This window comes from Arvicola amphibius, chromosome 15 (assembly GCF_903992535.2).
Source record: "Arvicola amphibius chromosome 15, mArvAmp1.2, whole genome shotgun sequence".
Taxonomy (NCBI): domain Eukaryota; kingdom Metazoa; phylum Chordata; class Mammalia; order Rodentia; family Cricetidae; genus Arvicola; species Arvicola amphibius.
This window is the reverse complement of record NC_052061.1, coordinates 16,836,741-16,850,260: the sequence shown is the minus strand read 5'-3', so window position 1 is coordinate 16,850,260 and position 13,520 is coordinate 16,836,741. Positions and strand designations below refer to the sequence as shown.

General features: G+C 41.7%; 1 protein-coding gene across 1 annotated transcript in view; it reads right to left on the bottom strand.

Annotated features, from left to right (window-relative positions):
- Window positions 1-13,082, bottom strand: part of Ttc29 (tetratricopeptide repeat domain 29) — a 196,394-nt gene extending 183,312 nt beyond the window's left edge. The window contains exons 1-2 of the mRNA XM_038313010.1: window positions 12,991-13,082; window positions 10,988-11,071 (exon numbers count right to left, since the gene is read on the bottom strand). Of these exons, the coding sequence (XP_038168938.1) occupies window positions 10,988-11,071; window positions 12,991-13,082 (176 nt within the window). The remainder of the gene's footprint in view (window positions 1-10,987; window positions 11,072-12,990) is intronic.
- Window positions 13,083-13,520: the final 438 nt, after the last annotated feature.

Sequence of the window (13,520 nt, the reverse complement as noted above, 5' to 3'; positions counted from 1 at the left end):
ACATTTTCCTTTCCTTTCTCATTGCTTTGATACCATGTTTCAGTTTAAATATGTGTCCACATTCTCAAGTCTAAGTCAAACCAAAAAAAAAACCCAAGACTTGAAAGTTGGCTTATAGTATTTTCTATTTTTTCTTAATAGTCTGATTAAAGATTCATCTTTTTTCTTCTTCTTTACAAAAAAAGCCAAAAATTCCATTTATTTTTTCAATGATCTTCTGCTCTTGTTTTAATATTTCTTTCCCGTGTTAGTACTGAATCTATTTTTTATTTTTATAAAAAGGGAGTTTAGAGTTTTCACCTCAGAAGACAAAATAACAAAGCATTTCAGAAAACACAGCAAACAAAAGAAAAGGAAAAGACGGCATTTCAAGATGTACATAACATAGCTGATGTGGCGCTTAAAGGGAAATCCATAGCACTGGAATGCTCGTGTATAAAACATATAAATACATAAAAGGAGAGGAGCAAAGGGAGGAAGGGAGGGAGAAAGGAATGCAGAAAGGTGGGTAGGTGGGTGCAGCGTCTAGTGCCATTTTGCGGATTCTGGAGGGGTCTGGAATCTGGCCTAATTCGATTCATCCATTTTCTCCCCAGCTTAGCTCCCCTTGCCTTTTTCATGCTTGCTTGTTGCCGAGTTTTTCCCTGTGCATGTACACACAGTGCCCATTGCTGAGTGTCTCCGTGTACATGCACATACAGTGCCCATTGTCTCCGTGTACATGTACATACAGTGCCCATTGCCGAGTGTCTCCGTGTACATGTACATACAGTGCCCATTGCCGAGTGTCTCCGTGTACATGCACATACAGTGCCCATTGTCTCAGTGTACATGTACATACAGTGCCCATTGCCGAGTGTCTCCATGTACATGCATATACAGTGCCTATTGTCTCCGTGTACATGCACATACAGTGCCCATTGTCTCCATGTGTACATGCACATATAGTGCATATAGATACTTAAAAGAAGAGTTTAAAAACCCTGCTACACACAGTATTTCATTCTTCCTTTGATAAATCATACCACAATCCTTATAGACATCATGAGACCCTTTCTATCACTCTACCTATTTTTCCACATGAAGAGGCTGAGTTAGAGAAGATTAAGTGAGTTATCCAAATCCAGCCAGTTCTTTGTGGGTGTAGAGCCGGAAGTTAGTCCTCTGTTTCAGTGAGCCTCTCACTGATCACACACACTTTCCTATTCTATTTTACGAACTCTCGGTTTAGTTTTAAAATGCTAGCAGTGGTCCCCAAACTAATGGGTCACAATCTATAGTTTATTAAATAGTAAACACTCAGGGAAATAAAGTCCATGTTTTTGATGGTCCACAGCTATTCAGAGAGCAGCAACGAGAGCTTGGAGTTCTACTGTGTGGGTGGGAGCAGGGACAAAGGAGGCCTCCCAGTGAGACACCAGTTGACCAAGGTCCGAGGAGGAAAAGAAAGAGCTTCTCAGGTAATGAGACCTGAGAGGAAACGGAAGGTGGTCCAGGTACAGAGTCCCCACCGCCTGTGAGCTGGGGCTGTCGTCAGCCCCATAGGTGCACAAATCAACAAAGCGTGGCCTCCATCCTGACTGAGCGTGGTGGAGGAAGCAGAAGGGTAGCGACGCCGCATTGCAAGTGCTGCAATGGGAGGAGGGCACAGACGAGCAGCACGTTCACCTGATGCCACCGAGCCACTCAGTGACACAGAGGGACCGTGATGCAGTCTAGGGCAAGTATGGCAGTGCCCTCCGGATGGAAGACGGAAAGGATGAGCATTTAGTAAAGACCTGGGTAGCTTCGGAGTCAGGGTGGCATCAGGGAGCAAAGGTGGGTCACAGAGCTGGAACCAGGATTTAAGTTCGGCTCCGGTCCTTATTACCTGGGTGACCTTGGTCAAGTAACTTCATACTTTTATTCTTGGTTATAGTCGGAACTGACAGACGTTTTTCCTAGGACCAAAAGGATGAGGACAGACGACACAGGTGAAACAGACCCAAATGTTCCAGGTGCTCACTACAGCTCTTCTTTCACAGCAAGGACTTCAGAGTGGGAATGGGAGGGCTTAACTGGAAGGGGCAGGATGTGCTTGGGGAAGAGCAGGCTGACGTAAAGGGGGTTTATTAAGGGTCTACTGTGTGCTGCACATTGTTGGAGGAACGGGGACTTGGCTGGGAAGAAGACATTGCCCTGCTGCTCAGGTGCGGTCAGCAGAGTCATTATCTCTTTCTGCCTTTCCTCACCCCTGCATCCATCTTCCCACAATCTCCCATCAGCTCATCATCTGTTTCTCCTCTGTTCACCCCTGCATCCATCCTCCCATTTCTCCTCTATTCACCCCTGCATCCATCCTCCCATTTCTCCTCTATTCACCCCTGCATCCATCCTCCCACAATCTCCCACCAGCTCATCATCTGTTTCTCCTCTGTTCACCCCTGCATCCATCCTCCCATCAGCTCATCATCTGTTTCTCCTCTATTCACCCCTGCATCCATCCTCCCATTTCTCCTCTATTCACCCCTGCATCCATCCTCCCACAATCTCCCATCACCTCATCATCTGTTTCTCCTCCATTCACCCCTGCATCCATCCTCCCATAATCTCCCATCAGCTCATCATCTGTTTCTCCTCCATTCACCCCTGCATCCATCCTCCCATTTCTCCTCCATTCACCCCTGCATCCATCCTCCCACAATCTCCCATCAGCTCACCATCTGTTTCTCCTCCATTCACCCCTGCATCCATCCTCCCATCAGCTCACCATCTGTTTCTCCTCCATTCACCCCTGCATCCATCCTCCCGTATTCTAAATTAGACCACCTTTTATAATTTCCTTTAACCCACCCTGCTCAGGCCACCCTCAGCTCTTACCTGGGACCACTCCCCCAGAAAGACATGTGCAGAGCAGAGCGGTCTTGAGCTCACACTAACATGAGGCCACCTTGCGTCACCTCCGTGTAGAAAATATACCAAAAATTTCCTAACAGATTTAGAATAAAAGTTAGTCTCCTCAGTAATTATTCTGAGGAACATCTGATCCCTCAAGAACAGTCTGAATGGAATGAAAAAAAAAAACTACACAAAAGAAATTTGAAAAAATTCTTTCTCATTGATCACCTAAGAATTTTGGAAGATACTTTGGTGATTAATTAGTCAATTAATAAATGACTAGATGCATATATAATTCATTAGTTTTAATTAATTCAAGAACATTTTATTAGATGTAATTAATTTAGGGGCTGGGTATCAACATTGGTTCATTTCCAAACAATAAAAGTCTTACATACCAAAAGTTAAAGCAGAACAAATACTAATAAGTGAAAGTATGAATGTAGTCTTCCTGAAATGTGGCACCTTTCCTGTCCCGGGGACCGGAAGGTGAGCAAAGCGGTGCACAGCTACTGACTCTTGATTTCATGAGCATTGGACGCGAGGAGGCTGGAGGAGACTCTGGTGTCCCGCCCTTTCCCGCCTCCCTTGCAGTGGGGGCTAATCCCTCGGGTGGGTTCTGTGAATTGATATCTCAATATTTAGCTTCTTTCTCATTGGCTTTGATCATTTAACTGGAAAAAACAGGTTTCTGCAAAAAATAACAACAAACAAGTCTATTCAATTAAAACCCCTCTAATTTCAAGTAATTTCTGAGCTGACTGCCTTGGCCCAATAACAGATTTGCACTCTTCCTGATGGTGACATACATGAGTCTTTTCTTGATTTTAAAGGATGTTGGTTAGCCTAACTCCCATGCCTGAATTAGTGGGGTATCCCTGTCAGCCTTACAAGAAAAGTACTGCTGAATTTTGCCAGGGTGTGTGGCTTTTAAAGAAGAAAAGGATGTCTTTTTCTATTTCTGGCTTTCCTGGATGTGTTTCATTTTAAGATATTTGTTAACCTGAAGAAATGGTCAAAATTTATTGTATGATTTTTGAGTGATATACAGAAAATTAATATTATCAGCTAAACACAAGTCTGAAGATACATACTTATGTAGAGACCAATATACACATATTTACAAACATGTACTACACATGTGTGTATCTTGATAATTATCTTCCAGATGAAGGGAAGTTGGACATTCTAATAATATATATATTCTAAATAATATAATTATATATTATTAGAATATATATTATATATATATAATTATATATAATATAGAATAATATAATATATATTCTAATAATATATTCTAAATAATATAATTAAAAACCAAAGAAAACATATTGCCTTATTTTTTCTTTTCATCATTCCTCATAGTTAGAAATCAGACTTTTTTAACAAAAAGAATAATATACTTTTTAAATGGACAGACAGAGACAGACAGAGACAGACAGGCAGGCAGGCAGGCAGACAGACAGACAGACAGACACACACACACACACACACAATTGCACTGGCTAGGAAAGACCCTCTTGTAGCCATTTCTGTGGAGACTGAGTACACAGAAGCATCCTTGAGAGCCGACAGTCTGTGTTGCCTTAAGCCCTGAGAAGTGCCACGCTTGTTCTAATAACATCCCCGCTTTCCAACATAAAAAAAAAAAAACCAGTGGGGCGAATGTGTGGGCCAGGATAATGATATTTTTATAAACACTGCGATGTCGATATTTTAGGGATTGTTTTTCAACCACGATGGAAATCTAAAATGTTCTGAATAGTTTTGAGTCTTCCCTGTTTTAATACTGACAGAATACAATATCAAAGACAAGCCCTGCTTAACACCATCATATCACCATTTACTCGGCAACTGACTTCTTTAGAAGTTTTAATTTGCCAACTGCCTTAGAGATCCTATTATCTTACAGAAGAGCAGTGCTTTAAAGGAAAACAAACTGATTTCACAAAAGAAATGAACAGGGCAGAGGATGAGCACACTTGGAGGAGTTGAAGCTCCCGCCGTATGCTCTGAACTGTTAAATCCGGACTAAGCATCATCTAGTTCACATCTGGTCATTAAGCAAACCCCGGACCTGATTGGTGGGTAACTGGCAAACCTGGAAAGCCTATCTAGATGGCTCTGAGATCCAGACGAAAGCCACTCAGTGAAAGGTTAATTTATTTGGAACCAACAGGAATCACACAGCTCTGAATGAAGCAGGAGGCAGCTTTAAAACAATGTTTACACTCCCCCTCATTGAGCCTGGAGTTTACCAGTTGATCTGGGCTGGCTGTCTAGGGAGCTCCAGGGATTCTCCCCTGCTGGGATTGCAGGTGCTTAGTGCCACATCTGGCTTTATCTGGGTGCTGGGGTTGCAAACTCAGGATCTCATGCTTGTGCACCAAGCTCCTTACCAACCGAGCTTCCACCACAAACCTGCTGGCTATAGAAATGGACGTCCTCGCCGCCTTTCCTCCTGCTCACAAATCCCTCGCTAACGAGGCTCAGAGTCAGACACTCCCAAAGAAAGCAGCAGCTCAGAGAAGCACAATGGTCTAAATCTACCTTCTTTGTCCACATGCTAGGGTTTGGGATTTGAAACAGAAAATAATAGGGAGCATATTAACATTATCTGTCCTCAAATGATTTTTGTTCATTTGTATCTTTACATACAATGTTACAAAAACTGCCCCCAGAGATTTTTATTTGTATCTATAGATGGCATTTTATTACTTAGCTTCATGGGGAAATTAAGACATGATAATAAGTGATATTTTAAGTGTTTTTAGAAAAGCCATACTGCATTTTGATAATATACATCAATAAAAATCCAAAGTGCGCCAAGGATTCTGAGTCACCCATTGTCAGCTGTTAAAAGATCAATATCAGCAAACATATCACGCAGACCTACGTAATAAGGCTGAGTTGCTGTCAAGTGCAAATGTGGAGTAGATTATTTTGAATAATGTAATATCTAAGATATAGCCAAAAAGGCACACTTAACAATTACTAAAGTAGAGGCTGGGGCAACAGCTCCGTGGTCAGAGTGCTGGCTGCTCTTGTAGAAAGTCCAGGTTCAGCTCCCAGTACCCACAACCCACAATGGGTGGCTCACAGCCACCTGCACCTCCAGTGTCAGGGGTCCAAAGCCACAGGCTCTCTTTGGGTCTCTACAGGTATCTGCCAACACATACTCATCGGTATACTCACACACAGATATACACAAATTAAAAAGCAGGAAGCTGGGTATGACGGTGTGTGTGCCTTCAGAAATGGAGGCAGACAAGTCAAGTGTTCAAAGCCATCCTCAGCTTCAGAGTGTGTTCAAGGCCAGCTGGACTATGAAAGGCCCTGCCTCAAGAGCTAGCATCCTGTCACTGAAGATATGACACACCTTGCTTGCAAGGTATAAAGGAACCCAGTAGGAACTGATCTGGAAGCTTCCTCCCTGCCTTTATAATGCTGGAAGGTGCTATACAGGCTGATGGGGAAGAAGGGCATCAGTGATCTTGTCCAGCTGGGAACCCTATGATTTACATCAACCCATCAAGCAAAATGAGTGGAATAGGGGTAACCAACCACTGTCTGACTGGTGGTGTGGTCTGTTCCTCAAGAGAGAATGTATTCCTGGCACTGCAAACCTAATTAAAAACCCATGGCTGAGGATACCTTAGGCCCTCGGGGTAAGCGCAATACTGTTGATTACCTAGATTGTCATGGTCCCAAACTACCTACCTTCTAAATAGTTACAATTATCCCCATAGACCAATGCCACTTTAATCGGAAAGGCTTCTCTTTGCACTAAATAGCGGTGAATGCAGGGGCTCCTGGCTGCTCAAGGTGCTGCGGATAGGTAACAGCTGAATGAGCAGCACTACAAATCATTGATGCTCTCGCTAAAGCCCAGCACCTTGAGATGGCAGATGATGGGGTAGAACAAGCATAAGAGCCAGAAGATAGGAAAGGCCATGACATTGTGTCTTCTAGACAAGGCAAAGTTAGTCAAGGCAGTCATGACTCCACAGAAGCTGTGCTGGCTTGCAGTGGACCAACACAGGGCCGGACCCATCAACAGTCACTCAGGAAGAGTTTAAAGGAGTCTATCCTTTACCCATGGACTACTGGCCATTGGTGACTTCTGGGGAAAGGGATGTCACTGTCTTCAGTTGTGTGCCCACTGAGAAGCCACTAGGCTCCAGATATAGTTCCAGAGCCACGGCCACACATGATCCTGGGTAAACTCAGTAATTCTCAAAGAAAACAACAAAGCCAAGAGAATAAGAAGGAGACTTTTAGGAATGAGGGAAAGGGTGAAAACGAGGGAGGGAGAGTAGAGAGGGTTATAATATTTAGAATGCACATTATACATGTATGGCTTTGTCAAAGAGCAAGCTCAATAAAGATTTAGAAAAGCACACTGCAATTCCTTCTGTATGTATAGGTTAGATAAAGCCTGGAGTCCTTGCTTTTGAACCATTCTACCCATTCCAAAGCAAAATATGATTTCCCTAGTGACGATTGTTCAAGTACTCTGCTTGAGGACTTGTTTATAAACCACATTAGGGAATGGGGAAGAGATCATAAGCATGGGCACATTCAAAGTGACACGCCACATGGTAAGAAAAAGCATACGCAATAAAGCCACACCAGAAGGACAGACGAGGCCAAACCAGGGCCCTACAGTCAGAGAGGCCAGCAAAGCCACAGCCGCACACAGCTTCAGACCTGCTGAGTTTAAATGAATCACAGAACTAATGGAACGCTCTCTAGAAAATTTTAGAGAGAGGAGTGTCTTGATCAATTTTTTTAAGTTTCACTAGGTTTGGGAGAGTAGGAAGAGAAACTAGAAGATTGTGCTAGAGACCTTGGCGAGGTGGGCGGTGAGATAACGGGGAGAAGTGCTGGGGCGTAGGTATTTTTTACCTTGCTGCTGATGGGACGTACTGCACATGGACATGGGGCATGGTAAAGGCTGCCTTGCGGGACAACTGTAGGAGACTCCCAGAGTGGACTGTGGGAGAGCAGTGTAAGAGAACCAAGCCCCTAGTTTCAAGTTGCTCTAACCATGTGATACGTATTTTGTGTCTCCAGTAGACACACCAAGGAGGCATCTGAGTGTAAGACTGGAGCCTGGAGAGCTCGGTGCTGGGAGCTACGACTTTGCTGCTAGTGTTTACAGGTAATACTGGAGCCCGTTGAGATGATAGCTGGAGGAGCGGGCCTAAGGCAGAGCCCTCAGCTTCAGAGATGCAGTCATCAGAGGAGGCTGAGGTGATGTTGTCGGGAGGAATATCATCCAACAAGAGTTACCAAAAGCTGCAAGAACGAAACGAGTGCCCTCTGTTGAACGCAGGGAAGGCAGCACTCAAGATGAGGACAGAACTGTCAGATGTGGCAGAGAGGAATAATACTAGAGGAAAAGGAGAGCCACTACAAATGCATTGAAAAAATATTATTATGATGCTTTTGCTTGCTGCAAAAGCTAGGGAGGGGGATGTGTGAAAGCACTTGCGGGCATATAAAGACCGGAAATTACTAATGGAGGTTTGAACACTAGTGCCGTAGATTCAATGGAGAGGGAGAACTTGATGGTGTACACTGAAGGAGGAGTGGGAGGGAGGGGGACAGATAGAAGGATCAAGAAGTACTTAGAACAAGAGTGGGACCTCCCCACCCACCACAACCAGAAGAGCCACCGCGTACGCATTTAGATGCACGTAAGCTGCTGCATTTGGGGGCATGTGCAAGAGGTCATCTGGAAACAAGACAACATAGCATATTAGGAAATACTAAATCTAGTGTGTATCGAGTGAGTAGACACAAATGTTTTAGCATTCTAGTGAAGAATAAGGCCGTAGAGGGAATTTGAGGTATGCTTTACATGGTGTTCTACCTGCTGCCACCGTGCTGGTTACCCATACCTTATCGGTCCGATCACTGTGCTATTCCTTGATAAGTTTCCTCCGGCCATCTCTATCATTTCTGCTTTATCCTTGGTCTCTAGGCTGTACTTCCCAGCGTACCGGCACTCACCCGTAACGTATCTGTCTATTACACATAGGCCTTAATATCTCAAATGCACGTTAAGACTTTGGGATAGGGTCAAGTATCTTACAGTAAAATGTCACTGTCTCTCCCAATGTGAAAAATCTCATATTAGATATGAGGTTAAGTATTTAGTACCTGCTTGTTGACCAATTTATCTTCTTGGAGTGGAATGGCTAATAAAACGTTTTATGTGGCAATTCCTTAGCTAATAGAATATGCACAATTCTTCTCGGCACCTGCTGGGCATTTCTGGGAGATGCTGCAATCATTCATCAATTTTCTCTCCTTTATATGTTATTCAATTAGTTTGTCTAGGGTGCAGCCTAGAAGGAGTATCAATCAAGAGCGTAGCTGCGAGTTGTGTGCAAGCTCTCTGCCCACTAATGGTCTGCATCTAGTTCTCTCAGGAAAGGATTCTGTGACTCACATGCGGGCTCAGCTTTGAGGGGGATGCAATAGGAGAGACTTAGGATTGCCCAGCGCTACTGTCTTCAGTAACACAGTGATGAATTTGAAATCGATTTGGTGACGTACTTAGTGAAAGAGTAATAGCATTACTATAATTAGCCAAGAGTCATAAACATAGTCTACCTTGGACTCTCTTGGGTTGAACGGGTCTGCAGAGTGTTCATGCGTACATGTTGACTTTTACAAAATATGTATTTAATTTTTATTTTAATTCTTAACACTTAGGCACAACTAAGCTATCTGGACATAATTATACTTAAATAAATATGCATTACTATATATATTTATTTCTTAAAGTTAGTGACCACGCTATCATACAATAATGACCTTTAATTTTGTTCAACAGGTTACCAAGGCAAGCTAATGAGTTATCAATCCAAGTAACAATCAAACATCCCAATTCCACACAACACTCTTTAGAATAGCTTTGTTAATTATTGTAATTTTTAAAGTTATTTTTAGACAGAGTCTCAAGGCAGTCCAGGCAATCCTCCAATTCTCTAAATAGTTAAGGATAGACTTGAATTCCTGATCCTCCTGCCTTTGACTCCTTAGTCCCACCATGCCTGGTTCATGTTGGCTGGGAACTGAACCCAGAGCATCACGCTGGCTAGGCAAGCACTCTATCAACTGAGCCATTCCCCCCAGACCAATTATTATCAAATTTTGTCATTCTATGCTGGAGTTATTGACAAGATGAGCTATTTTGTTTGTTTATGTAATACTCATGTTGGCAAAAATCAAATCAAACATAATGGAATATATTAAGAGACAAAATTTTGCATTGTATGCAACCTATGACAGAAACATTAGTAGGCATATTTTTGATTGAATTAGTATTAAGCAATACACTGGGAGAATCTTTTAAAGACATTTTCATTAAGCATTACAGAAGAAATCTAGTGAATTCAGTGTGATGCATATAACCCTTTGGAGATGCCAATCTTCAGTCCTTGTGCCTAATGGCTAAACCTGGACATGAGCAACCTTAAGGCTGTCCACCTGTTCCTTAAGATTTCTATCTATCCCTCTAACATACATGGATTTTTTTATACTACTATTCCTCCCATAGATTGGATTCTGGCTAGTGATAAAATAGCAGTGTTTATACTGTTCATTAAAAGAATAAATCCAGACAATTTAAAAGAACGTTTACATTTAAAAACAAACTGCTATCCACTGACACTTTTGAGGGGTCTTGGACAGAGGAAACAAAATGTACCACTAAGAGTTCTTTTTTACCTTTTAAATCACCAATAAAAAATATACATCTTTCTCTGAAAACTCTTTTCTTCCCCACAAAGGCAACATACCCTAAAATGGAGATTAATAAGCAATTAATGGCTCATACTTAACTCAATATTGCAAATGTGCTGGTATAATATCTTGCTAAATATAAGAATTTTGAGAGCCCCCAAATTAAAGACTTTGATGTGTGTAAGATCAATAGACGTAACTTATCACTATTTAATATCAGTTTTAATTTTTAAAAGCCATGTTCCAGTGGAAAAAAAGTTTACTGCACAGGAAAATTGAAATTCCAAGAAAGAATTCAGACAAAAGAAACAAACTTTATATTAAAGCCCCGTTAAGAGGTCAGACTTACGCAGCAACCTCTTCCTTCGACAGGCCTTTGAAATTCTGCTCCAGGTAATGATCTATGTCGTCTTTCTCTTTGATCAATCGAGCCCTAAGTGATATGGGAAAAAAATAAAATAAAATATCGGCTGACCAAGTTGAAAAGCTTCCAAAGGCACAAAACAGTACCGGAAGGGAAGCTGCTTTCGGCAGACAAGGCGTCGGCAGTGAACGCTCTGCCGCAGCTATAACCTAAAGTTGTTAGGATCATTTCCAAAACCTTGACGGTAAGAAGTTAGGGAAGAGTAGATCCAGCGGGTAGAGGGAGACGCGTCAACATAGCGACAGGTCACGTGCTCGAGTAGCGGTGTTTTCTCTCAAAGCTTGCACGGTCTTCCATCTCGCTCATGGATTTTGCTGTACAACCCTCTCGCTGTTTTCTTTGGTTAAGGACCTTGAGTCAAGAACTACTTACTGCTGATGCAAATGTGTTAAATGTGTGTGTCCCGAATATTAGCAAAGTTCTCGCTGAAATGCTCTTTGAAAAGGCCATTTTCTCCACTTGTTCTGTTTGGGTGGTTTTTTTTTTTTTTTTTTTTTTTTTTTTTTTTTTTTTTTTTTTTTTTTTTTTTTTTGTTGTTGTTGTTGTTGCTTTTCAGACAGCTCTCACTGGGCACCCAGTCCTCGTCAACCGGCTGCCTCAGCCTCCAGGAACAGATCAAATCCAAGTGTGCCCCATCATGCGCTACTAAGAATTTGCTTGTGTTTTTTTTCCCTTTAAATCACACATACATTTCTAACTATTGAGGTTCAAAGAGACTTCATTAAAAAAATGTGTTCATTATTAGCACCTATATTTGTTAAAACAAAAGCTCAGTAAATCCCCAGAACCTGTGTGGATGGTGCTAAATGTCCCCAGACAGTCATGATTTACTTACAGAATTTTTATTAAAGAATGTTTGTAAAACCTTTTTCCTAAATAGTAACCATGAAAATATTTTCTTTAATTAAGATTCTTTGCAAAAATCCATCTTATTTTTAGGAAGTGAGATTAGTTGTGTGTATTGCTCACTTAGAAAATAGTATGTATCTGTAACTTAATCAATAAAAAGTAAGCAAGACAACAAGTTTTTCGAATTTTGTAAATATTTCAAAAATTAAACATACAAAAGTATGTCTACATGCATTATTGAAAGATTTCCTACCTTGGTAAAGCCAACTATTTGACTGACAGTTTTAAAAGAATATTTGTGTTGGTTTGGTTATGAATTTGCTTTGGTTCAGGGGCTTTGGTCTTTCTAGGAGATACTAAAAATGAGATATGATAACAAAGAAATCTTGCAATAAATACTTCGCAGGAATTGACACAATGCACAAAAAGAAAATGGCAAAGGGTACATCTACAAGGTCTTTCTAGTTATTAGCACTGTGTGCATGTCTAAAAGTCAATACCCTGACAAATGGCAACTTTGAAGTATCGCAGTATCTGTTAATAGCCGTAAATATGAAAACGGAACCAATTTCTTCTTCTGCATTTTGTGACAGCTCCCGCAGCTTGGGAGCCGTCCTCAGCAGCAGCAGTAGGGGTGCATTTTCAAATTCCATTGTCATTTCTCGAGCTAAATCCTGCCTGCCAGTGTAGCCTACTCAGAAGCAAATTCCTGTTGAAATAACTCCCCCAAATAAAAGTCAGCCCATAAGACTCTGTGAGCTAAGATGTCTCCATCTTAAAGCTTCTGCTTTAGTCCCTTTGTGCCTATATCAAAAAGAAAACATCTTGAAATTCTGTAGGAAACATAAAATAATTTCATAGGAAATAAAATTATTAAATGACCACCAGCCTGGTAAACACTGGTTATATTTGAGCGAAAATCATTACAATGAATTCAAAACAATGAATTTGAACATTTGACTATATAATATATTATCTCTTTTCCTTATGCAATTGCAGTTTTTGAGATGCGCTATTGACATCCGTGATTGCAGAAACTGTACTCTGTAGGATGAGAGAGGAGAAGCTGGGACGCATACCTTGGAATTTTTCCTGGAGAGCATGGCAGTTTCTGCCTGGCCAAGACTGTGAGCCTTGTACGCGCCACAGGAACTGGGGGGAAGGTGGTCATTGGGGACTGCAAAATGTAAGCAGAAATGGTGGTTTAAATTAAAGAATCCACGAAGACAAGATATCATTAGTAATGAATTAGGTGTTGTCTGAGGTGAGGATGCCTCTCTACGTCGAGCTACTGCTTTTGTTAGGCAGGAAAGCTACTGAGAGAGTGGGTTCCGCAGGCTGCGCCTCTCATCCCCCATCTTTTGAACAATCATCTGTATCTCTACCCCAAAGTGGCTTAGGAGAAAATCCATCAATGCATTGATGACTTAGCTTTGTAGATAGTTCTGTTAAGGAACATGGTCACAACGCAAGAATGATGTCACTGGGTTCCGTGATTCATGCTTTACTTTCCTGTCACAGTCAATGATGGAGATTAGGTCAGATTTTGCTATTTTCTAAAAAACCTCAACACTCACAAATACACGTTTACCTTTAACGTGACAGATGC